We start from the raw sequence: 27,705 nt of genomic DNA, 5'->3' as shown, positions 1-27,705 counted from the left end.
CAGAACTGTGAGAAAACAAATTTCTAATTGTTCAGGACCCTCATCTTTGCTATTTGTTATGGCAGTCCTAGCACACTAATACACTGTGGGGAAAAAAATTTAAGTCAGCAATAAGACTTTTGAAAAATAAAAATATACTCCATTTATTCTAATTGAAATTAGGGTCATATATGACAGTAAAATTCAGACAAAAGAGCATTTCTTCAGTATTTCCAGTGATGGCTTCTGCAACACATCTGTATTGTCCCTAAAATGAGGAATAAGAAATACAAGTAAATAAAATGTTAGATGCCTCTATTTTATAAGACTTTTATAAGAATTTTGTCTTATTAGGAGGAAGCCATTTAAATTAAATTGGTTATCATTATCTCAGTTTCCTAATGAGATGAAATTTTGTATGCCTTTTGAATCCAGTGAGCAGAAACCTATTTATTTCCCAACTATAAAGGGATATTATAAGGGGATATTTTTTCAACAGTTTTTTGAAACTAGTCTGTGAGATTTTCAAACATACAATATCCTTAGAAAAATAGGTAAGGATATGCATTTTAAATGACTATTTAAAAATAGTCACCCAAGGGTGCCTGGAGGGCTCAGTCTGTTAAGCTTCTGGGCCCCGCGTCAGGCTCTGGGCTGACAGTGCAGAGCCTGCTTGGCGTTCTCTGTCTCTGTGTCTCTCTCACTCTCTCTCTCTCTCTCTCTCTCTCTCTCTCTCTGCCCCTCCCCCTCTCACACTTGCTTTCTCTCAAAAAATAAACTTTCAATAAATAAATAAATAAATAAATAAATAAATAAATAAATAAATAAGATAGGTACCCAAAGTGAAACATATCCAAAATTTCTTTGCCAGGGATCTAATGCAAATATCTAAAATTACATCACTACTATTCATGGGGGCAGTTACTGAGTTATACATGGCGGTCATCCAGTGCTTTTACCCAAAGATATTCAACATATTAATTATGAGCATTTGCATTACTTTTAGCCATGGATGTTAGAGGAAGAAAATGAAGTGAAAAAGAGCTTTTTTGTGTGTTACTTTTCCATATTTCCATATTCTACAGAAAGAAGAAATAGCAAAACACCCCAAACTAAATAAAAGCAAAAACCAAAATCTTAAACACCTTAAGGCTGAATAGCTATTTTTGAAGTTGTGAATGGCTATTTCAAATTCTTAACACATCTGTTACTGCAAAAGATTAAGAAAGTACAAAATGACTCTTGAACAATACCTTAGAAAATCGTATTCCCCTGAAGGAGAAGTGTACTGTTGTATTCACAGTCTCTACAAACAAAATACAAAATACAAAAAATTATATTGGTCGTCATTGGGTGATTTTGTTTTAATATAGTATGGAGTGTACCTTTTATGCTGCTACTGGCAGCAGCAGTCCCAAGCGAATTGTAGAGAAGTAACTAACTTCCTACCCTGGCTATGGGTCTCCTATCACTTCCTTGCCACCCCAAGCATCTCTCAGTATCAGCCTATATTTCATCCCTTAGGGGATACAAAATTTTAAGGCCTACTTGTCTCAATAGTGAATGAATGAATAAGCCAGTGCTAATATGCTTCATCCCAAATTACATGTGTGCATATTTAATACTGCTACTCCTTCAACAGAGTAAAATAGATCTTTATAAAGGTGGAGGAGAGAGTTGGGAGGCAGCCAGGAAACCAAATCTCCTTCCAATCCCACCACTGAGAAGCCTAAGTAGTCACTGCTGAAATGCACAGCCATGGACCTGGCCCTGCAGAAGTTGTGGACAGAGTCAGAAGTGCAGGAAAAAACATACTCTACTCTCCCACTCAGAAACACCAAAGGAGTGAATTTACAGGGTAAGGATAGAAAAGTAGAAATGTTTTGAATCTCTAACAAAAGCAATAGTGGCCAAAAATATCTTTTAAAGTAATATAAATAGTCAAATGCAAACTATAACCATTCTTGTTCTCCTAACTAGCCAAAGAAAATCCTTAATAGCAAATGAACAGATTATGTCTATTTTCACAAAAAAACATCTATTTGCTTCTGGATGTGAGAAATAATCCCACTGCCCCAATCAAAGGAGGGACACGGAGACTTGGAGCACAGTGAAGCGAGGCTTTAATCAACATTCTTGAAAGAGCAGGTATCTGATGGACAGGCACACTTGGGGGCAGTTACAACAGACAATTTATCTCCTAGCATGCAAGTCCCTCCCCTGATTCCTCATTGGCTGAGGACTACAGAGGTTACAGCCTTGCCTGGAAGTTGCCTATACCCATGTAAGGCCAAAAAGTAGTCTGACTGGAACACATGTATATTCCTTGAGGTAATTCAGAGACTTCAGTTCTTTGGCACATGGTCATTGCAAAGCCTGTGAAAAATAAGCCCAGGAAATGAAGAGAGAAGAGCCAGGAAGTGAAATGTCTAAGGGTTTGGGACTCCATTGTATGATGGGGAGGGCTTTGTACATATTTCCAACAGGTTGTAAACCTACTGTTAACTAGACAGCACAGCTTTTATTTGGCATTTCTGAAAATGAATCATCTCACTTCTCACAAGGGTATATCCTTATTAGGGGTGTTAGCACACTGAGATGTTATTTCTTGAGCTTAGTAAAGTGATCATGTCTTCATGATATTCTAATTTTTCATTCAAGACCAATCCAATTCAAATGTAATAGTTCAACAAGTATTTATTGAAAGCTACTATATACCAGGGATTGAGGAGACAAGGGGCAAGAGTTAAAGTCTACTGGGGATATAGGCATGCAAAGAAGCCATTCCAATACAATGCAATGAAAAGATGCAGTAAGAATTAAGGTAGTATAGCATTTTGGTAAGAGTGATAGTTCCAGATCTGAATCCCAGCTCTCCTACTTACTTGGAGTGTAGCCTTGGGCAAGTCACTTAACTTCTCTGTGCTTCAGTAAAATGGCAATGGATAGTAACACCTACCTTTTAGGAGGATCATGAAGGCTATATGAGTTAATACATGTTAGTGCTCAACAATGCTTGGAATGTAGCACTCATTAAATGTTACTGACAGTAAAATCTTAGTTATTATAACATTAAATGTTATTCCTTCTCCTTTCTAGACCCTCTTTCCATGGCATCTTGTGAATAACAATGATGCCATTAATATTATCATTGATATGATAATGACTGTTATTCAAAAGGTGCTGGTGGGAAGGGAATCTAGAAAAGAGAAGGAAGTGGGTTGAATTGTCATAAAGGATGGGAAGGAAGGACAAGAAGGATTTTCCAGGTGGCAGGAAAAAAAGGAGCAAAGGCAGGAAAGTGAAAATCAGTATGACTAATGCATACACCTGCAAGAGGCTCAGCGTTATTAAAGCAAAAGGGAAGCAGGAGTGCTAAGAACTACATCTTGTGCTAAGAAGTAAGCAAAAACGGGCTCAGGTTCCACATTTAAGAGAATGGAGGCAATGAAAGAACAGCCAAGAGTGTGAAATGATCAGATTTTATTTAGAAAGGTGGGTCACATGACCATATCACACATGAATTTAAGGGTGGCACTAAGAGTCAGGGAGACCAGTTAGAGGTCAGGAGGTGGTGACAGTAGTGAAGAGAAGAAGAGGTAAGTGCCTTCCATGACCACCAGCTCAGGTGCCCTCCCCCATTATGATCTATCTCATTAGCCTGCTGCTCTCCTTGAGAGCACTTATCAGAAACTGAATCTTACTTCATTTTTGTCTTATTTCATGACTTAGTAATGATCTCGTTTACTAGTTCATGAGCTCCATGAGGACAGGGGCTTTGCTTTGGTCACTTCTGCATCTCCAACTGCTAGTACCTGGTCCCTGGGTACCTGGCTTCAGGAACAGCTATAAAATTTACAAAGCCCAGTGCAAAACGAAAATGGGGGCCTCTTATTCAAAAGGCAGGAGAGACATTCTATGAAAAGTACTGAAATATAAAGCTTTTTCTTTTCCTCTACAGTCTCTCTCTAGACTTGCCATGATATTTTTTATTTGTTATTTAATCTCATTTGAAGTAAAACAAAATTTTAAATTATCATTCATCTTAAATTGCACAATGACAGGGGTTTTTTTTTAATGTTTATTTACTTTTCAAGAGAGACTGTGAGTGGCTGAGGGGCAAAGAGACAGAGAGAGACACAGAATCCAAAGCAGGTTCCAGGCTCTGAGATGTCAGCACAGAGCCTGACGCAGGGCTCAAACTCACGGACCGTGAGATCACGACCTGAGCCAAAGTCAGACGTCCAACTGACTGAGCCACCCAGGCGTCCCTGCACAATGACGGTTTTAAATACAAATATCAGAGCTTTTAACTCTGAGGCAGAATCACTGAAATTACACAGTTTGTATTTGGTGGCTCATCCCCAGAAGGTGCTTCAAGCTGACCAGAGAAAACTAGCACAAGCTTGACGTCGGACATTTGAAAGAAGGAAGAGAAGATATGGCCAGGCATGGAATGATCCAAGGGAATGGTCTCTTGGCACAGAGTGAAAGGTGAGTATAGAAGCTCAGGGACACCCAGGGGGCTGCTCCATGAGTGGGGCACTTATGCGAAGCGTGGGCCTGAGGGCTGCCTGATGGGGGCCTCTCTCCCCTGTGCTGCCAGGTGCCTCATGCCTCAGTTTGGGGCAAAGAAGACAAATTAGGCCTCTTTCCTTCCCAAAGGCCCACTGTCACATGAGTTACCTTCAAGCGTTTTGCAACTTCCATGTAATACCTCCAGGAGCTACCTGTTGGTGGGGAGGGAACCCACTGATGGTTGGAAAACCCATGCACCCATGGTCCTGCCAGTCCAGGTGGGGTGGGTCATGGCCACATTGCACTTCAGACACTGCAGGGCACCTGCACCTGATCCTGACCCTCCCTGCATACAGGCCCTCACCAGTGACAGAGGGCAGCAGGGGTCACTGGCTGTAGCTGGGAGGGGGTCCCAAGCAGGGTCCAGGGTGCCAGCAGAGGAGTGGGCAGCTGGGAGCCAAGAACCCATCTAGGGGAACTGCATGCATGCCCCACTGTCCCATCAGACTTCACTTATAAAACACACACTTAAAGATAAAATTAATAAGAATCTCAAGTCTATGATCAGAGAATATTAAACTCCAAATGTGAAGCCCTTCTAAGTACGAGGCCCTGGCTGTGAAGCCAATCCTGAAAACTTTGTGTGAGAGAGGAAGGTAAGGAGATGGATGAGACTTGAGAATTTGAGAAAGAAATCGAGTAACTCTGAGATTTCTATCTGAGGAGACTGCCCAAATGTTTACCAGGTCAGGTGGGAAGAAGGGGCACTAACCTCTTCTGTATAGTAGTCTTCTTTTTCAATTGTTTTGTCTCTCTTAGAAAGCTCATAGTTTGCTCATAGATCCCATTCTATTCTTATGGGAAGTTAGCTTGAAACTTCTGCCCACATTCAAGAAGCCAGGAGAGAACTAAGGCAGGGCCAGAGAAAAGGAAGACAGAGCCCCTGTTTAGTCCCCTCTCTACACTTCCCATGCAGCTCACTTGTGGTCCAGCACACTTTTCCTACCCACCATGTAGAATGTAGGACCCAAGCCTCAGATGGTGTTTTATTAGTTGAATCGTGTCCCTCAAAAAGATGTTGAAGTCCTAACCCCGAGTGCCTGTGAACATGGCCTTATTTGGAAATAGAGCCTTTGCAGATGGTCAAGATGAGGTGGTCTCTAATCTAATATGACTGTGTCCTTATACAAAGGGGAAATTTAGACACAGAGACAGAAATGCATAGTGAGAAGACTGTGAAATGGCACAGGAAGAAGATGGCCATCTACAAGGCAGGAATCGCCTGGGGCCTTTAGAAGCTAGGAGAGAGGCCTGGAACAGATCCTTCCCTCACGCCCTCAGAGGGAGCAAAGCCCTGCCAATACTTTGATTTTGGACTTCTAGCTTCCAGACAATCAGATAATAAATATCAGTTGTTCTAAGCCATCCAGTTTTTGGTATTTTGTTACAGCCACTGAAGCAAAACCCTGGAAACAGGTCTAATGGATAATTGAGTTTAAGATGCCTTTGAAATAGCCACTTATTTATTTCCAAATGTGTTTTTAAAAAGAAACAAGGGTGTGTGTGTGTGTGTGTGTGTGTGTGTGTGTGTGTGTAAGATGTGGTAATACTGTGGGTAATTTTCATTTTATTTTTGCTTGCCTATATTTTCTAAATATCATATCCTAAAAATATATGACTTTTGTAACAAATACCAAAAGGAAAACTATTTTAAAAGTAGATATGTATGGTACTTACTAATTTGATTCCCAAATTTTCAAGGGTCTTGATAGCATCAATGCTTCTTAAATCAGAATGTCCTGAGCTCTGAGCCCATATACTCAGCTACCAGATGGACATGTTTACTTAAATGTTCCAAAATTACCTTGAGCTCAATATGCCTAAACCAGAACTCATTGCTTTCTCTTTAAAAATCTGCCCCTTCTGCACACATCATTTCAGATAATGGCACTTCCACTAATCCCAGTCACTGGCCCTCCACCAGCCCTTGATTTTACCTAAACTTTGCCTGCCACATCAAATCAGTCAGAATGTCCTGCCAGTTCTGTCTCCAAATATGCCCTCTTTCTTCACCTCCCCTTTGCTCCCAGGCCGCCATCTTTGTTCAGCCCTTGTGGTCTCTCACATAGCCTCCTGGCTACACTTCCTTCCGTCCCAGCTTCCTACCTCAGCCAACCCCCGCCTCCTTCCATATGGACACTAGTTATCTGCAAAACTGAAAATCTCAGTGGGTCATCCCTACCCACTGACGATAAGATGCAAGCCAATATCTTGTGCATGACTTACATGCTCACTCCTGTCCCCTTTCCTCGGCTCATCTCCAGCAATTCCCTATAGCACATTCTGCTCCAGCTACAAAAAACTACTCTCCAAATAAAGCATATTCTTTCAGGGTTATATGTGTTTGCATATGCTGTTTCTTCTCCAAGGAATGTCCTTCCTCCTCCTCTCTGATGTTCTCAGATTCAAGACTTTACTAAAATACTCTCTGAAACCTTATCTGATTTCTGTCATAGTAAATTGGTAACTATCTAGTTAAACTAGGAGCATATAATTCTATCAGCATTTATGACATTTTATTTTAATTTTTGTCCAGGACTGTCTTTCCCAGAAAGAGGGACCTTCTGAGGAAGGACACTATCATTCAACTTTGGATCGCCGGAGCCTAAATCATGACTTGCTCAAATTAGGTTCAACAGATGTTTGTGGAAGGAAATGCAGGAGGGAAGGAAAAGCCAGCAGACTGGGTTGAGTCTGACACATTTTAGATCTCAAGAAAGTGAAACTTTGAAAACTCAGATAAAATGTCAACATAATCTATCAGAGATTAGGTGGGATTGTGAAACAGTTGCTTTAAAAAAAAGTAATCTGCCAAAAGGGTTTTTGTTTGTTTTTTGTTTTTTTCCCAAGAGAAAGCATGGTACACTGGAAGACTGGGCCTTAGGAGTCATGAGGCTACTCTGTTACTAGCTCTCCAAATGGTGAAGGACACGTTCCTGAACCACTGCAGGCATCAGTTCCCTCACTTGTAAAAATGACAGGACTGTAAAATCAGGAACAAAACGACTCCTAATACCCATACCAATATCTATTATTCGACAACTATAATTCTTGAATTCTTATTCTAAGTACTGCACTAACCTTTTTATATACATTTTCTAATTATAGCCTTAAAACCATGTACAATAGGTTTCACGATCCCCATTTTACAGGTGTGGAAAATAAGGCTGATAGAGGCTAAATCACACACACAAGCTCACATTGCTGGTAGATGGAAAAGCTGGGACAGAGCCTCAGATCTTTCCAACTCTGAGCCCAGACATATAAGCAATGCCAACTCCATTATTTGCATATGGTTTGGGGGTGGCAGACAAGTCAGAGCTGTGGAGAGATGGTCAACTGGAAGACGTATCTTGAAGTTTCACTTGCATAGCAAAAAAACTAATGTACTTAGAAGCAATTTTCTTAGTGAATGCTAGGAAACACAAGATCAAATTGATGTCGATGTTAGAGCCGGTATAAGCCTATTATGAATTTTTATGCTACTCTCATTCCATTCATTCCCAGCCATTGTTTTCCAGTTTTTGTCCCATCTATATCTAATTTATGCTATGTTGCTAAATTTAATATATTCATGTAAACTACCTCTTTTTTTTTTTTAAACAAGAGAGGGTACAAGTTAATGGTAATTAATTATATAAGAAAATATGCAACTGCAATAGCAATTTTTAAATGTTAATAAAACAATTGGGTTTTTTTTAAACCTAATAGTTGTTTTAAAACTTCTTTTTTTAAAAATGATAATGCCCACTATCAACAAGAGCTGAGATTAAACTACAGAGATTAAGATACATACATATTGATGGTGACATAATGTATAAAAGGGTAGATTCCTTTAGAAAAGCCATTTGGCCTTATGTAAACAAAACCACAAATACAGTCAACCCAATTAAGCTTGGATATTTCCCTGGCAGTTATATGTAACCCCTGCAAACATATTCAAATCTAAAATATGAGAAAAATTATATACAAAGATATATCTATTACAATATTATTTATAATAGTAAAAATGTCAGAAGGAAAGTAATTAATTGTCCAATAGGAGAATGGTTAAATAAATCAAAGCATACCCACTAAGGGAGATGTTTCACTATGTAATGTTTATACTTCAATTTTTGAACCACATGAATTATCTAGTCAAAAAATTAAATACATTAATTTTTAAAAAGAAAATTATTGGGGCGCCTAGGTGGGTCAGTTGGTTAAGCGTCTGACTCTTGCTTTTGGCTCAAGTCATGATCCCAGGGTTGTGGGATAGAGCCCTGCATCAGGCTCTGTGATGAGTGCTGAGCATGGAGCCTGCTCGAGGTTCTTTCTCTCTCCCTCTGACCCTCTCTCTCTCTCCCCCGTCTCTCTCTCTCAAACAAAAAATAAATAAAAAGAAAATTATTGGGGTGCCTGCCTGGCTCAGTCAGTAGAGCATGCAACTCTTGATCTTTGGGTTGTAAGTTCAAGCCCCACATTGGGTATAAAAATTACTTAAAAATAAAATCTTTAGGGGCGCCTGGGTGGCTCAGTCGGTTAAGCGGCTGACTTCGGCTCAGGTCATGATCTCTCGGTCCGTAAGTTCGAGCCCTGCGTCGGGATCTGTGCTGACAGCTCAGAGCCTGGAGCTAGTTTCAGATTCTGTGTCTCCCTCTCTCTGACCCTCCCCCATTCATGCTTTGTCTCTCTCTGTCTCAAAAATAAATAAACGTTAAAAAAATTTTTTTAATTAAAAAAAATAAAAATAATAAAAATAAAATTTTTAAATTAAAAAAAAAGAAAAAGAAATGATTATGGTGTAGCATACTTATAAGTACATAAACAATGTACATACATTGAAAACTCAGAAGGAAATACTCCAAAATGTCTTTGGAAATAAGATTCTCTGACTTTTTTTTACACTTTCCAATTTTTTGGTAATGTGACAGGATAATATTTATAAACATTTAAACTATTTAAAATACTAGTCTAAAAATTACTTGATTTATAGTAAGTGACCTTTAAGGTCCTGAACTCTGAAATTTTCTAATTCTGTGAATATTATCAGGGCAGAAAAAAGCAGGGGAAGATATTGAGGAAACCACTGTAAAAAAAAAAAAATCGAGTGAGTTTCTTTTCTTTTTTTTAATAAAATTCTTAAAAAGTACTTTTTTTTCTTTCCCTGCTGATTCCACCAAGCCTGTTCCCTTGGCTGTGGTTTAGTGAGTTTCTATAAAAAATAGTAAGTGTAATGTTTAGAAAAAGGGATCCATAACCAAGGATAAATGTACAATATTAATCTGAACAAGGTAAAAATTTTAGTATACCTTTTAACAGACTCAAATAAGTACCATCTTAATAATAATTCAGTAACATAATTACAAAATGTTGTTTAAGCTGCTAAAGTAAAAATCTTTGGATAAAAAAAATGATTAGAAAAGGAATTTCACATTTTCAGTGCATTTAACATTCAGAACATTCTCACAAACTATTATGTTCTATTCTGAAAGTAATGTGAATCGAATGCTTACCTCCCTTCAGAGCTCTGCAAAAAGAATAAACATCATCTGATCCCCGGCAAATAACTTCTTTGCGCACTGGCAAATCCATGGAGTTTATGGATAAATAGAGATTGAAATATAACTTTTTAATATCTCTTCCTTAAAAAGAAAAACAAATCTCATTAGTCCCTCAAATAATAGATTCTTTTATAAATAATAATTAACATGTGTTGTACACTTAAAATATGTCTTTTACTTTTCCTACATTATTTCATGTAATCACAACAACTTGCTACGTGGGTATTGTTATCCTTGGGTTACAGATGAGAACACTGAAGCTCAGAGAGGGTAATTAATAGACTGTAATCCAACAGAATATTTCACAGTGAAAATTATGTGCACTAGTCCTAAAAATAGAGGAACCTATGTGTTTGAGAAAACTATCAGGTGGGTATGTAAAATTTCCAGTTCTAGTTCCAGTTCTGCTAGGAAGTTCAAGAAAAAGGAAAGGGAAAGGAAAGGAAATGAGGATAATCAACTCATTCCCATATTTTAGGAGTTTTTTTTTAATGTTATTTAGAGAGAGAAAGCATGTGTGGGGGAGCAGCAGAGAAAGAAGGAGAGAGAGAATCCCAAGCAGTCTCCATGCTGTCAGTGCAAAACCTGATGTGGGGTTCAATCTCATGAAACTTGAGATCATGACCTGAACCAAAATTAAGAGTTGGAGGGGCTTCTGGGTGGCTCAGTCAGTTGAGCATCTGACTCTTGACTTTGGCTCAGGTGACGATCTCATGGTTTCCTGAGTTCGAGCCCCGCGTTGGGGTCTGCACTGACAGTGGAGAGCCTGCTTGGCATCCTCTCTCTCCTTCTCTCTCTCTGCCCCTCCCCATTCACACTCTCTTTCTCTCTCAAAAAAAAAAAAAAGAAAAGAAAGAAAAGAGTTGGACTCTTAACAAACTGAGCCACCCAGGCACCCCTTAGGAGTTTTGATGAAAGACTTCTTGGAGAATAAAACTGAACCTTTTGATTAGAAATTGTATGTATGAGTTATCTTATTATTCTTTCATGGTTTCCCTTTTACCATTTAACATGGAAAATTCCAGTAAACACTGCATTTTGCTCACCTCTTCTAAGTTATTCAGTTAGCCCAACTAGAAAATATGTACAATCTTTTTTTATGATAAAAACAATTATTGTGGGCTCCTGGCTGGCTCAATCAGTAGAATATGTGACTCTTGATTTCAGGGTGATAAGGTCAAGCCCCATGTTGGATGTAAAGATTACTTTTAAAAAATTTATTATAACCACTACCTCATTGAAAATATTTTCCTAATAAAGTCACCATGACTCATTGTAGCCATAATCAAAAGAAAATTTTTCCATCTTTAACCTGAACTTGGTGTGCTTAACAGAAATGCCAGCTCCTTCCTCAAAACTCCTTCCTTTGGCATTGGTGCTACCATTCTCTCCCAGTTGTCTTCCAACCTCTCTGACTCCTTCTCCTCATTGACTTCTCTTTCTTAGGGCTGTATCCTCAGCTCTCAATTTTCGCTTTGCACACTCTCCTTGGCTTTAAGTACCACATAAGGTGATAATTCCCAAATCATCATCTTTAGTTTCAACTTTTCTTCTAAACACCTGTCCCACATATGCATTCAATATCTGTCTTCAAGTGTTGTCCATTATCTCACCCAACAGATCCAAAAATTGATTTCCTCACCTTCACCACCATATAGGCACTAGAATCCCCAACTCCAGTAAATCTCACTAGTCCACTTTTTATCCCCATCGGCAGTCTCTTAATGCAGGCCCTCATCACTCTGAGCCTAAAGTACCACCAACTTCCTAATTTGTCTCCACTTCTCTACTTGTAGGGTAAACTGTGGAAAAGAACATCATAGGGTCTGTTCCAAACAGTTGTTCTATGGTCCACTCCATGAACTGTGTCTGGCACCACTCCAAAAGCAGGGATGTGTGTAGAAGTTGAAGAGGTGTCTTCACAGGGAATTCCTTGAGACATGGGTATATGGCAGTACTGCAGTGCTACCAGTGGTGATGCAGGACAATGAAACTTTTTTAATTTCTGCATGGAACACAGCATGATGCCAGTCTTCAGTGACTCCAAGAAAGGAAGTGCTGCTTTGACATCTCAGCAGTTTACATCTTGAGAAGCTTTTTGCCCTTGGACATCACTGTGGTCATGTTGGACACATGAACAATGGTCAAAGTGAGGTACTACTTGTATGAATCAGTAGGCCAGGGATACCAATGTGGGTATCAGAGTGAAACAAGAAACATGTATAACAAAGAGAACTGTTTTTGAGTTCAGCTAAGACAACTCCAAGAACTTTCAGATATAACTTTGAAGGAGGCTTAAAGTCCAGCTTTATTTTTTTACTAATCAGTTAATAGCATATAAATAATTCACCAGAAAAGCTATAAAGCCTCAAAATAAATAATTTCCATCCCTAACCTATTTTTGGTTCAAGTTATTATAAATTTTATTGAATTGAAGTAGCTATAGGCCCATAAAAATAAGGTTGATTTCTATGAATATGGCCCCAAACTTTACACAGACATTCTAATACATTCTAGGAAAACTCAGGTCATAATTGTAAAGCATTATAAAAAATATGACTAAGTAATCAATGAAACCAGGAATTGATTCTTTGAAAAGTTTACAAAATTGATAAACTTTAGTCAGACAATTTAAAAAAAAAAAAGAGGAGGGACTCAAATAAATAAACTCGGAAATGGAAGAGGAGAAATAACAACCAACACCATAGAAATGCAAAGGATTATAAGAGAATATTATGAAAAATTATATGCCAACAAATTAGACAACCTAGAGGGATGGATAAATTCTTAGAAACATACAACCTTCCAAAGCTGAATCAGAGAGAAACAGAAAATTTGAACAGACCAATTATCAGCAATTAAATTGAATCAGTAATCAAAAAACTCCCAACAACAAAAGTCTAGGACCAGATGGCTTCACAGGTGAATACTACCAAACATTTAAGAAAAGTTATTACCTATTCTTCTCAAACTGTTCCAGAAAATAGAAGAGGAAGGAAAACTTCCAAATTCATTCTATGAGGCCAGTACTACTCCAATACCAAACCAGATAAAAACACTACAAAAAAAGAGAGAACTACAGGCCAGTATTTCTGATGAACATAGATACAAAAATCCTTAACAAAATATTAGCAAACCAAATCTAGCAATACATTAAAAAACCATTCACCAGGATCAAGTGGGATTTATTCCAGGTATGCAAGAGTGGTTCAATATACATAAATCAACCAACATGATACATCACATTAACAAGAGAAAGGATAAAAACTGTACGACCATTTCAACCGACGCAGAAAAAGCATTTGACAAAGTACAACATTCAAAAACTCAACAAAATAGGCTTAGAGGGAACATACCTCAACATAATAAAGGCTCTATGTGAAAAACCCATGGCTAAGATCATATTCAATAGGTAAAAACTGAGAGCTTTTCTTCTAAGATCAGGAACAAGACAAGGATGTTTACTCTTACCATTTTATGCAACATACTACTAGAAGTCCTAGACATAGCAATCAGACAACAAAAAGAAACAAAAGGCATCCAGATTGGTAAGAAAGAGGTAAAACTTTTACTATTTTCAGATAACATGATACTATATAAAGAAAACCCTACAAATTCCACCAAAAAAATTCTAGAACTGATAAATGAGTTCAGTAAAGTTGCAAAATACAAAATTAATATACAGACATATACTGCATTTCTATACACTAATAATAAAATAACAAAAAGAGAAATTAGGAAAACAATCCCATTTACAATTATACCAAAAAAAATAAAATAAAATACCTAGGAATAAACTTAACCAAGGAGGTGAAAGACCTATACTCTGAAAACTATTAAACATTGATGAAAGAAATTGAAGATGACACAAACAAATGGAAAAATATTCCAATGCTCATGGACTAGGTGAACAAATATTGTTAAAATGTCTATACTACCCAAAGCAATCTACAGATTTAATGCAATCCCTATCAAAATACTAAGAGCGTTTTTTATAGAACTAGAACAAATAATCCTAAAATTTGTATGGAACTACAAAAGATTCCAAATAGCCAAAGTCCTCTTAAAAAAGAAGAACAAAGCTAGATGTACCACAATTCTAGATTTCAAGATATACCACAAAGCTATAATAATTAAAAGAGTATGGTAGTGGCACAAAAATAGACACATAGATCAATGGAACAAAATACAGAACCCAGAAATAAACCCACAGTTTCATGGTCCATTAACCTATGACAAAGGAGGCAAGAATATACAATGGGGAGAAGACAGTCTCTTCAACAAATCGTTTTGGGAAAACTGGACAGCCACATGCAAAAGAATGAAACTGGACCACTTTCTTACACTACATACAAAACTAAATTCAAAGTGGATTAAATACCTAAATATAAGACCTGAACCCATAAGATTCCTGGAAAAAAATAAGCAGTAATGTCTTTAATATCGGCCATAGAAACATTTTTCTAGATATGTCTACTTTGACAAGGAAAACAGAAGCAAAATTAAACTATTGGGACTACACCAAAATAAAAAGCTTTTGCATGGCAAAGGAAACCATCAACAAAACAAAAAGACAACCTACTGAATGGGAGAAGATGTTTGCAAATGATATATTCAATGAGGGATTAATATCCAAAAAATATAAAGAACATATACACCAACACCAAAAAATATAAATAATCCAATTTTTAAAATATGACCAATTCTTTTGTTACTGAATTAACATAATGTCATATAAATGTTATATTTAGTGAACAATTAAGGTATTTGTGGTGGCCACAGAGGTAAGGTACTCAAATCTCCCTTCCAAAGAACCTACTGGGAGAAGGGTAGTTGGCAGACAGCCTTCAGCTGCTACACTTTCAGATCTATCTCAGAAGTCATCCAGAAGCCAAACTCGTATAATGCTCCTATCATGACCAAAGCTGCTCCTATAATGACCAAACTCCACAAGGACACTAGAGCCAAACTACCCCTATCTGTCTCAGGATACCTGTGATGTGACAGCAATCTTTGCTCTAAGGCTCCCCAGTTACCTGGCTCAGAATATCTCAGGGATGCATTTTGGTCTCATGACCCTCTTACCAGATACTCCTTCCTTTCCTCTCTCATTTCAAAGGTATCAGACCTGTATCTCAATCTGAATTTGCTCCTTGCCTACTCTGGCTTCCTCTTCACTTTATTTTTCACATCATTTCCCCTAAGAAATCTCTTGTATGCCTAATTCCTTTTTGGTATCTGCTTTCCAGAGAACACTAAGTGACTCTGTATTGTATTATTACTTCAGCCTGGAAGGATACAATCTGCTTCCTGTATGTAAGGGCAAGAGGTTCAATTGAAAATGAGGGCATTTGTTATGTAAATAATCACTTCTGCCAAATGTGGGCAGAGGGGGGTGGTAGATAAAGCACAACACACAAAGCAGTAAACAAAACCTGAGAAAAGAGGAAGAAATTATAGAACATCAGCCAGGCAAAAACTTAGATTATTTCTTTCGCCCATGGCCAAGAAAGTGGAGTGAACAGAATTGATTATTCTTTCTTCTGTGCTATCACTAAGCCTTAATGCTATCATTTCACTTACCGTACCATATTATCTACAGATCTCTCTCTCCCATTGCACTGATTCTTGAGGGTCAAGAGAAAGTCTTATTTACCAATGAATTCACAATACTTATCACACTACTTAAAATATACTGTGCATTTTTAAATATTTTTTAATGAATACATGAATGCAGAAACAAAGTTTCAAAATACAGGTTAAACGATTAGATTCAGGAAAAATAAAACACAAGTTTATCATGTATTATTTCTGGATTCTCAGCAATCTTTTGTCTTGTAAACTGAGAACTAAAATCAGGGGAGAAATGTTTAAGTTTATTTATGTGAAAGCATTTTTTTAAAGTGTAAGCTCCAAATATAGGTTAGGATGTAAATGATGGCAATGATGAAAACAACAATGATAATGATGATAATTAGAACTGAAGTTTCCTGGGATCCTAGGGCTTACAGGGAACAGAGCTGACTAGCAGGAGAGGAAGCAAATTTTGTGTTTTCACAGACACTCAAATCCATCCTGATACTATCACCATCACCCAACTTAGTTTTTACTAAACTGATGACAAACGAAATCATAGAGAGGAAAAACAAGACACAACACAAAACAAAACAAAAAATATTGCCTTCTTTTATCCCATCATCATCATAGCTTTTTCTAGAAAGATCATCTTCATATGTTTAAAAAAAAAGTTGTGGCCTACTCATATACAGACCTTTCACTAGTGAAAACCCAACTTTACTCATGAGCTGAATAGTTAATGGTTGACAAAGGATATACCTATTACATTATTCGAAGTCTCGCGTTATTTCCATTTTTACCTCCGTGTCATTATGTAATCCCCTCCCCCATGAGTGTGAGCTAGTCTAGTGGCTTGCTTCTAACAAATAGTATACAGCAAAGGCCATAGAGTGATACTTCCATGATTAGGCTACATAAGATTGTGACTTCTATCTTGTTAGCTGACTGTCCCTCTTGCTGGCTTTGATGAAGCAAGAAGCCATATTGAAAAGGCCCATCTGGCAAGGAACTAAGTGTTGTCCAATAGCCAGACAGGAGCTGAATACTGCCAACAACCACATGAGCTTAGAAGTGGATTCTTTTATACTTGAGCATTCAGAAGAAACTGCAGTCCTCGCTGACACCTAAACTGAAACCTTGTGGGAGATCCTGAAGCAGACACAACTAAGTCATGCCTACACTACTGACACACAAAGCCTGCAAGATAATAGATGTGTACTGTTGTAAGCCACTAAAATTGTTGTAATTTGTTACATGGAAATAGAAAATAAATACATGTACATTTGGAACACAATCATTTATCATTAATACTTATTGAACGCTTTTCATTGAAGTACAAAAACAAAACATTGGACTTACTTGGAATGAAGGAAAGATGCACGTATCCCCCGCTTCCCTTCATTGACATACAGGGTTTAATAGCTATTGAGATAGGGACTTTCATGTTATCTAAATGGAAGAATAAAGATAATGTCAATAAATTATTATAAATCATTTGCAGTAAGTAGAATATTCTGAATATCATTCCCCAAAAGATGCCATTAAAATTGTATAATGAGAAAAATTGAAGGCAGTTAAAAACATCTCTCTCCCTGAGGGAATGACATCAGCAAGATGGCAGAGTAAGAAGTCCAAGACCCTCCTTCCCCTCATAAACATACCAATTCAACAACAACTCATGGACAAATTCCCTTTGAGAGAAGTCAGAAACTAATTGAAAGTTTTCTGTATCCCAGGAGAATGTGAAATCAGACTCACCAGAGTCAGTAGAAGACCTCCTTTTATCAGAAACCCTGCACCTGGCACAGCACCATCAGGAAAAGATCCCCTATCCTCCAGCTTCACTCAGGAGGCAAGAGGTTGGTTCCTGTATCCAAGTTTCCTCCAAGGTGGATACCCAAGGACTAACAAATTAGAAAGTCTGAACAGACCTAGAACTGGTATGGAAATTGAGGAGTAATCAAAAATTTTCCAACAAAGAAGAGCCTAAGACCAGATAGTTTCACAGGGAAATGCTAACATTTTTTTTAAGTTTATTTATTTATTTTGAGAGAAAGAGAGAGAGAGAGAGTACAAGCAAGTAGGGGAGGGACAGAGAGAGGGAGAGAGAGAATCCCAAGCAGTCTCTACACTGGCAACATAGAGCCCAATGGAGGGCTCAAAATCACAAACAGTGAGATCATGACCTGAGGTGAAACCAAAAGTCAGATGCTTAACTGACGGAACCACCCAAGCACCCCTCTAACATGTAAATAAGAATTAATACCAATCCTCAAACTCTTCCAAAAAAAATGAAAGAGACCATTTCCAAACTTATTTTATGAAGCCAGTGTTACTCTGATACTAAATCAAAGACACCACAAGAAAACAATGGACCAATATCTCTAACGAATATGGATACAAAAATTCTCAACAAACTACTAGCAAACTAAATTCAACAACAAATTAAAAGGATCATACACCATGACCAAGTGGGATTCAATCTTGGATGCAAGGATGTTTCAACATATGAAAATCAATTAATGCAATATACCACATTAATAGAATGAAGGATAAAAATCACATGATTATCTCGATAGATGCAGAAAATGAATTTGACAAAATTCAACACACTTTTGTAATAAAAACTCTCAACAAACTAGGATTAGAGGAAATGGCTTCAGCATAATAAAGGCCATACATGAAAAGCCCATAACTAACATTACACTCAGTAGTGAAAAATTGAAAGTTTTCTTCTAAGATCAGAAACAAAGCAAGGACACCCACTCTTAACATAGCACCAGAAGACCTAGTCAGATCAATTAGACAAGAAAAAAAAAAATGAAAAGCATGCAAATCAGAAAGGAAGAAGTAAAATTTTCCTTGCATGCAGACATGATTCCTTTTTTTTTTTTAAGATTTTATTTTTAAGTAATCTCTACACCCAATATGGGGCTCAAACCCACAACCCCGAGATCAAGAGTCACCTGCTCCACTAATTGAGCCAGCCAGGCACCCCAAGACATGATTTCATATATAGAAAATCCTAAAGACTCCATTAAAAAACTGTTAGAACTAATCAACAAATTCAAGAAAATTTCAGGATTCAAAATAAATGTACAAAAATCAGTTGCATTTCTATATACTAACAATGAGCTACCTGAACAGAAATTAAGAAAACAATCCCATTTACAATAGCACAAAAAAGGAATAAATACTTGGCATTAAACAAAGGAGGGGAAAGACTTGTATACTGAAAACAAAACACTGGTGAAAGAAATTAAGCAAGCACAAACAAATGGAAAGACATCCTGTGTTCACTGATTAGAAGAATGAATATTCTTTCTTTTTTAAAAAAATATTTTATTTTTAAGGAATCTCTACACCTAATGTGGGGCTTGAACATACAAGCCCAAGATCAAGAGTCATAATGTCTACCAACTGAGCAGCCAGATGCCCTAGAAGAATTAATATTCTTAAAATGTCCATATTACTCAAAGAAATCTACAGATTCAATGCATTCCCAATCAAAATCTCAATGGCATTATTTTACAGAAAAAAAAAACTCTAAAATTCATATTGAACTACAAAAACCACAAATAGTCAAATTAATCTTGAGAAAGAGGAACAAATCTGGAGGCATCACACTTCCTGATTTCAAACTATATTATAAAGCTACAGTAATAAAAACAGTATGGTACTGGCATAAACACAGACATAGAGACCAACGGAACTAAACAGAGTGCCCAGAAGTAAATTCATGCATATATTGTCAACTGATCTTTGACAGGGTGCCAAAAATACACAATAGGGAAGGGATGGTCCTTTGAAGAAATAGTGTTGAGAAAGCTGGATTTCTACATGCAAAAGAATGAAATTGGGGGTGCCTGGGTGGCTCAGTCGGTTAAGCCTCTGACTTCAGCTCAGGACATGATCTCGTGGTTCGTGAGTTCAAGTCCCACATCAGACTCTGTGCTGACAGCTCACTCTCTGTTTCTCAAAAAATAAATGTAAAATAATTTTTAATAAAAAATGGAATTAGAACCTTATAATACACTGTACACAAAAATCAGCACAAAATGGACTAAAGACTTAAACATAAAATTCAAAATTATAAAAACCCTAGAAGAAAACAGAGGGAAAGTTTCAAGATATCAGTATTGACAATGATTTTATAAATATGACACCAAAAGTACTGGCAGCAAAAACATAAGTAAACAAATAGAACAATATCAAACAAAAAAGCTTCTGCACAGCAAACAATCAACAAAGTGAAAAGGCAACCTATGGAATTGGAGAATATATTTGCAAACCACATAGCTGATAAGGGGTTAATGTCCAAAACATATAATTATAATAACTCAATTATAAAAAAATTAGTAACCTGATTTAAAAATCGGCTGAAGACTTGAGCAGACATTTCTCCAAAGAAGACGTGCAAATGGCCAACAGGCATATGAGAAAATGTTCAATATCATAAAGTATCAGCGTAATGCAAACCAAAATCACAATGAGATATCACCTCACACTTGTAAGGAGAGCCATTTTTTTTTAATTTTTTTAAGTCATGTTTATTTTTGAGAGGCAGAGAAAGACAGACTCTGAGTATTTCCAATGAAGGTTCCCACATGTCTGAAATTGTCTGATTATGATGACAAGATGTCATCATATTCAATACAATCAGACAAATGTTTAGAGAGCCCCTGTGGATGCTCAGTATGGGGCTAGGCATCAGAGCAGGTGGGCAGGGGGCTCAGGTGTTAGAGAGTGGAGAACAGAGATATAAGGCTTAGTCTTAACATAAGGAAGTCTATGATTTTTCTGGGAAGACAAGACCAACTTACAAAAAATAATTAGATGTAAGAATCAAAAGATTGTATAACACTGTATGGCATGTGATTTTATTATTTACAAGGGTTTGGGAACTATTGGATGATAGCTTCATTATTTTAGAGTTACCATGTATGTGATCAAGTTCTATATTTGGTTTATTACAGAAAGTGGTAACCAGTTTCAACAAATGCACAGAACAAGAGGCTCCAATTTACCTGCAGCCGTAAAGGCCAGCATTGCTAATCCATCATAGCACTTTTTCCTACTGAGTACTGCCTCAGAATCTTTCTTAACCCATCATTCCAGGCAATGGCAGCTGGCACAGAAAACGAAACCAATGCCACTCTGAGTGCTGGCATTAAGTATTTTTAGAGGTCTAGGGAGGAAATGTTGGCCGGAGTTGAACCATCATAGCACTTAATTTTACCTCTTCAATGGAATTTCCAGTACATAAGTATGCAGTCCCTTTTGACAGGAATGCCCTTGTCATCATCAGTCAAGACATTCTTTCTCCTCCTTCAAAATGTATTCAAATATCATCAACACTGTTAAGCCTTCCCGGACTCCCCCACACCTCCTTACTCCCACAGTCACAAACACACAATCATTCATAGTATTTGATCATCTTTCAATGGTCATTTGTAGATCTTTACTACAATTATTCATTTATATATCTATCTTCTTCATAAAAACAGCATCAGCCTTCAGGACAGGAAGAAGGTCTCATTTGTTTTTCATGTCTCTGGCACAGAGCACAGTGCCGGGCACATGGCAAATGAGAAATGTGCACTTACTTACTTTTGCTTGGCCTATTATGTGACAAATATCTCTCTAGGCACCAAAGAAACAACAACGAACAAGAAGTCATGGGCCCTGCTATTGAGAAATGTATATGCCAAGGGGCACTTGGGTTGATTAAGGGCACTTAATCAGTTGATTAAGTATCTGACTCTTGATTTCAGCTCAGGTCATGATCTCACAGTTCATGAGTTTAAGCCCTGCCTCAGGCTCTGCGCTGACAGTGTGAAGCCTGCTTGGAATTCTTTCTCTCTCCCTCTCTCTCTCTCTCTCTCTCTCAAAAATAAACATTTACAAAATAAAAAATTAAAAGAGAAATGTATATGCCAATAAAAAAATCAAATAGGGTCATGGGATAAAGAGTGTGTGTGGTGGAAACGGAGGAGTGGGGACTAGGGATGATGGAGTTACTTCAACTACGTTACTCAGGGAGTGACAGGAAGGAACCAGGCCTGTGGAAACTGGAGAAACAGTGTTTTAATCAGAAGGATTTCTAGTTAGTTCAGACTAACTAGAGAGGTGAAATGACTTTGGCATGTCAATAACAACAACAAAAACATACACATACAGACACACACAGACACATACACACAGACCATAATATGAGGTACATGGAATAGGCAAATTCACAGAGACAGAAAGCAGAGTGGAAGTTACCAGGAACTAGAGGGAGGGAGAAATAGGGAATTAGTGTTTAATAGGTACAGAGTTTCTCTTAGGGATTATGAAAATTCTGTTAATGGGATAGAGGTAAGGATTACGCAACATTGTGAATGTCCTTAATACCACTGAATTGTACACTTGAAAATGGTTTAAGGGGTAACTCTTATGTTTGCTATGTTGGTAATATAAACAATAATGATAATAAAAGCCAGTGTGAATGAAAGTTATGAAACAGGGTGGGTGGGAATCATAGGGATGAGACAAGTAGGCAGGGGCAATCTTAAGGGATCTTAGAGGTCTTGCTATAAAGTTGGGATTTCACTCTAATTGCAGTGGAAATCCACTGGAAAGTTTTAAACAAGGAGAGTAACATTGTCTGACTTATTTACATTTTCAGAAGACCTCTCTGGCCCCTGTGCCAAGAACAAATTACATAAGAGCAAGAATTGAAGTGAAGAGAGAAGAATCTGAGAGGTTGCTACAAAGGCCAAAGGAGAGACAGGGGTGTGAGTGGTAAGCAGAGGATAGTCATAAGTAGTTGGCTTTAGAATATATTCTGGAGATAATGAAAATGTGAACCACCAATAATAAATTGAATGTGGAAGATAAGGAAAAGAGATAATTTTTTTAAATTTTTTGTTGTACATTTATTTATTTTTTTGAGAGACATAGAGACACAGAGCACAAGTTGGGGAGGGGCAGAGAGAAAAGGAGGTACAGAATCCGAAGCAGGCTCCAGGCTCTGAGCTGCCAGCCCAGAACCCGACGCGGGGCTCAAACTCACAGACTGTGAGATCATGACCTAAGCCAAAGTCAGATGCTTAGCCGACTGAGCCACCCAGGCGCCCCAGTAAAAGAGATAATTAAAAGGTACCCCTGGTTTGGGGCATAAGGAATTAGGTGAATGATAAGATGGGAAATATAGGAATAAACAGGCTTAGTTCAGCATAAGTCAAGAGTTATAGCTCCAAATGGCTATTGGACTTACAAGTGGCCATGCTCAGTTTACAGAATGAATGAATGAATCCTCAGGTCATGTATTCATGACTACACTGTAGTTATTCATCCTACTACACATAAGACAAAAGCCAGAAGTTCCTTGAGATACCAGCCATAGCTTACCTAACTTTTGCATTTTCAGTGCTCCTTAGCATAACTAAACTTAATGCCTGTTAAATAAAGCTTGTTAAACTGCATTAAATTCAGCTGACTTGACTAGGCTCTGTAGGGCACATAGGGCTTTGGATGGACCACAAAATGACTGCATGAAACAGAAAGATGAATACAGATATTTCAAGTTACAGAACAGCAGAAGTACAACTAAAGGCCAGAGAAGAGGCTGGCCTGCTCAGAGTGGGGTATCATGCAACATACCAAGATATACCTGTTTAGCTGGAAAGGCCATGCTACAAGCACACACCCAATCAGTCAGTAGGTCCTGTCAGCTCCACCTTCCGAATCCTTGCAGAATCTTCTCATCACCTCCACCACTATTCCTTTGGTCTGAGTCACCATTATCTCTCTCATCAGGGTTATTGCGCAACAGCCTCCCAACACATGTTCCCCCACCCTCGCCCCCTTATAGGTTATTGTCAGCACAGCTGCCAGACCAAGGTTTGCTTGCAGTAAAAGATAATCTGGCCCCTGACCTGCAAAGCCCTCACCTCCTCTCCATTTCCCTCTATGACCACATCTTCCACTGCCTTCCCTCTCACTCACCCATCACAGCCACACTGACCTCCCTGCTATCCTTCCAACACACCAGACATGTCCCCACCTCAGGACCTTTGTGTGTGCCCTGTGCTCTACCTCTTCCCCTAGATATCTGCATGGCTCATTCCCTCAACTATTCCAGGCCCTTGCTAAATGTTACCTTCCCAGGGAGACCTTCCTTGGCCATGCTACTTTATAATGCAATACCCTTCCCCATCTGTGCACCCTGTCTCTTCCCCTGCTCTATTTTTCTTACACAGCAACTGCCACCATCTGACATGCTGAATATTTTACTGATAAAAACTCCATGAGAGCAGGGACTTTTGTTTTTGTTGTTCGCTGCTATATAATATCCTCAATGTTCAGAACAGACATGCTAGATGCTCAGTAAATAATTGTTTACTTCAATAATCCATTAATTCTTGGGTTTCTGGACTACCTATAGCTAAGTAAGTAAGTAAGTAAGTAGGTAAATAAATAAATAAATAAATAAATAAATAAATAAAATGAAGGCTAGAACTGAATCAGAGTCTGATGACTTCAGTTACAAGGGGGCATGTGTCCAGGGTCTTTTAGACTGACTTGCACACCCACATCTTCTACCTTTTCCAAAGTTGAGGAACATACAGCTAATTCTTGCCATTTCTGTAGGTTTTTAGCTGAACTCCCCTCCCCACCACCAAATTCATATGTGGAAATTCTAATGTGACTGTTGGGAGATAGGGTCTTTAAAGAGGAGATTAAGTTAAAAAGAACCTGTTAGGGTGGGCTCTACTCCAGTATGATTGGTGTCCTTATAAGAAGAGGAGATTTAGACACATAGAGAATGTCACCAGGCTTGAGTGCACACAGGGAAAAGACCATATAAAGACATCGCAAGATGGCAGCCATACACAAGCCAAGGAGAAAAGCCTCAGAACAAAACAAAACTGATGACTCTTGATCTTAGACTTCCACACCCAGAACTGTGAGAAGTAAAGTTCTGTGAAGTCATCCAGTCTTTGGTGTTTTGTTACGGCAGCCCTAGCAAACTAATACATTGTAAATATCCCATAGCTTCACCAAATGGAAATCATCCTCACGGAAAGACTAAATAGGGTGTTGTTTTTGTTACCAACAGCCTCACAGGAATACCTACAGGAATCAGTGCTTCCTGCACATGCATTTTGGGCTCAGCCAGGACAGATTCTCTGAGGTAGGGAAGAAAATAACATGGCAGTGGGCATAGCACTGCTGTAGCTGTGTACCCTGCTTGTTCCCCTCAGTCCCTACATCAGCGAGGCAGCAGGAAAGGACCACAAGATTTCTCAGCATTAGACAGAAAGACACAAAATCCTCCCTCAAAAATCAAATCAAAAGACAAATCCTATTTTTGTTACTAAAAGATTAAAAGCTGAATAATTGGGCTACCTGAGTGGCTCAGTCAGTTAAACGACCAACTCTTGATTTCAACTCAGGTCATGATCTCAGGGTTTGTGAGATCCAGCCCTGCATCAGGCTCTGTGCTGACAAGCTAACAGTGTGGAACCTGCTTGAGATTCTCTCTCTCTTCCTCTGCCCCTCCCCAGCTTGTGTGTACTCTCTCTCTGTCTAAAAAAAGAAAGAAAGAAAAAAAAAAAACTGAAGAATGATAATAAGTATAAAATAAATAAGGACACATGAAACATGGCACAGAGGTAACATAATTGGGGTGCCAGCCTGGCTCAGTTGGTGGAGCCATGAGACTCTTGACTCAGGGTTGTAAGTTCAAGCCCCATATTTGGTATAGAGATTACTTAAAAATAAAATCTCAAAAAAAAAAAAAAGAAGAAGAAGGTGACATAATCAATGTATGGTACACAGAAGTCAAAGGAGAGGAGAGAGTTGGCCGCAGAGTTCACTGGGAGGGCTTCCTGAAGGGGGAAACTGATCTTCTATGATGGAGAAATTTCAGAGATAAACTGAAAGGGAATTCAGTATAATCCACACATGGAAAAAAGCCACAAGTGTAAAAGATTGATCACACAGCTAAATTGTGTTCTCACACCTGGCAATTACTCTAATGCCCTGGAAGTAACTTTATATTAGCATTTGTCAGAGTGTGTTTTCCAGGATAGTCAATACACTCAAAAAATACAATAAAACAGAAAATCTGGGGATTAAATAGGTGTTTTTTTTTTAATTACAGAACTTTGCAGAACTCAGAGTACGTTTGCAAATCTCCCCCAAATGATTAAACCACCAATCCTTTTTCCCAACAGAATCTCAAAGAGCTAGCATTTGTGGAAGGTATCAAACCTTCCCGATATAGCTAATAGGTAGAAAAGGGCAGCCAACCCATGATAAGCAAAGCAATAGAAAGTACCAAACCAAAACAGCAGTCAAGCCCTGATGCTGTGTATTCAGTCTGGCAGACATTTGAGAAGAAATAGGGAGGAAAAACAAAAAAACAGTGATACAGCTAGTTAATAGCATTAGGGTGTGGCTGATTTTTTAAGTACTCAGTACTGTTGTTTCTATATGGCTATGTGCTAAAACTTTAACCTACAACAATCCTTGTAAAACAGCTTTAAAATCACTTTCACTTTGGGGAGCCTGGGTGGCTCAGTCGGTTGAGCATCCGACTTCAGCTCAGGTCATGATCTCACAGTTCATGTGTTTGAGCCCTGAGTCAGGCCCTGCACTGATAGGTCAGAGCCTGGAGCCTGCTTCAGATTCTGTGTCTCCTTTTCTCTCCCTGCCCCTCCCCAACTCACTCTGTGTCTCCTCTCAAAAATAAATAAAAACATTTAAAAAAATGTTTTTTAATCACTTTCATTTTACCGATAAAAAAGCTGGGACACAGAGAGGCTAAGTATTTTTTGCTGAAGGTCACACAGCTTGTAACTGACGGAACCAGGCTAACATCCACTTAGGGAGGTAATTCCAAGACCCCTCAAAAGTCACAGCCTGAAACACTTAAAAAGCACCGGTTACATGCCCACTGCTTTGCTGAAGAAAAAAAAAATCACATACCAGAGCAATAATCAATTCCAAAAGGCAGCTAGGATGATTCTACCTTCTCAAGAAGAACCAGTAAGTATGGGTCTGAGGCAAAAACTCAGCAAAGAATTCTGCCAAAACTGGGAAGAATCTGAAACTGGGATCACAGTGGAGAGAGCTGACCACAGGGAACAACAGAAGCACTCAGAGGTCAAGTTCAACACAGTTTAGAGACTTGGGAAGTCTGTGAAAAATGAAGAAAATCCACACGGACGGTCACCTGCCATCACATTTGCTGCCAGCAGCAGCAGCTGGAACACACGGTCATTTCCTGTGTTCCCGCGACAGCAAAGTGACGTTCGTTCCTGTAAAAACTCACCCTTGAAGCACTTGTTGCTGTTTTACTTACCACAGTGGGAATACCAAACACTGGAATCAGAAGAGTTGCAGATCCACTGTAGCTCCCCAGGTTCAGTGAATGTGGAAGAAAACAGAGTAGAAAAAAGTATAAATGGAAACATGATTCAATATCCCCAAAACTTTAAAAACGCAAGGAGAATCAGTAAGTAATCATCAGACTCTTTCCTTTCAGTAAGCAGAAAAGACTTAACTTAGTCATTGGTCACATGATTTCTGAGCTTCTGTCCAACTATTTCCTCTTTTGTGTGTCTGTATTTAGTATTTGAGTACTTCCGGAAAGGGGAGAGAGGGAAATGATTTAGAATATACTTTTCTAGAACACTTGATGCAAATGAGAGCACAGACCGTTAAAAACAAAACAAGGTACTTCTCAGTCAATAGTAACAGAACCAGTCTGTAGGTCTCCCCTAGAATCCCAACAGACTGGTACGTCTTTTCCATCTGTATTGTTGTTCTCTCCTACAAGTTTTTTAGATGACAGTGTCTCATGGCCCAGGGAGCTGGACCTATGGGTCTGAAGTGAATAGTCTTATGCAAACTATTTCTGCTCCACAATAGGTGCAGCCACAGAGCAGAGCCAGACTAGATGAGACCCCACACACGGGATATTACCATAGCTCTGCGCTGTGGGCAGGGGCCACACCAGGCTTGAGAATGCACT

At 38.4% G+C, this 27,705-nt stretch overlaps 1 protein-coding gene across 1 annotated transcript; it reads right to left on the bottom strand.

Moving 5' to 3' along the window:
* Positions 1-117: 117 nt before the first annotated feature.
* On the bottom strand, positions 118-27,705 carry LY96 (lymphocyte antigen 96). Its single transcript, XM_042924366.1, has 5 exons — positions 27,034-27,705; positions 17,037-17,126; positions 10,053-10,181; positions 1,233-1,285; positions 118-247 (listed from the first exon to the last, which is right to left on the bottom strand). The coding sequence occupies exons 1-5, from the start codon at positions 27,143-27,145 to the stop codon at positions 149-151; spliced, it is 483 nt and encodes a 160-aa protein (XP_042780300.1). The 5' UTR covers positions 27,146-27,705; the 3' UTR covers positions 118-148.

This window comes from Panthera leo, chromosome F2 (genome assembly GCF_018350215.1).
Source record: "Panthera leo isolate Ple1 chromosome F2, P.leo_Ple1_pat1.1, whole genome shotgun sequence".
In the NCBI taxonomy this organism is placed as follows: domain Eukaryota; kingdom Metazoa; phylum Chordata; class Mammalia; order Carnivora; family Felidae; genus Panthera; species Panthera leo.
Note: the sequence above shows the minus strand (reverse complement) of the source record. Positions and strands in the feature narration are given on the sequence as shown.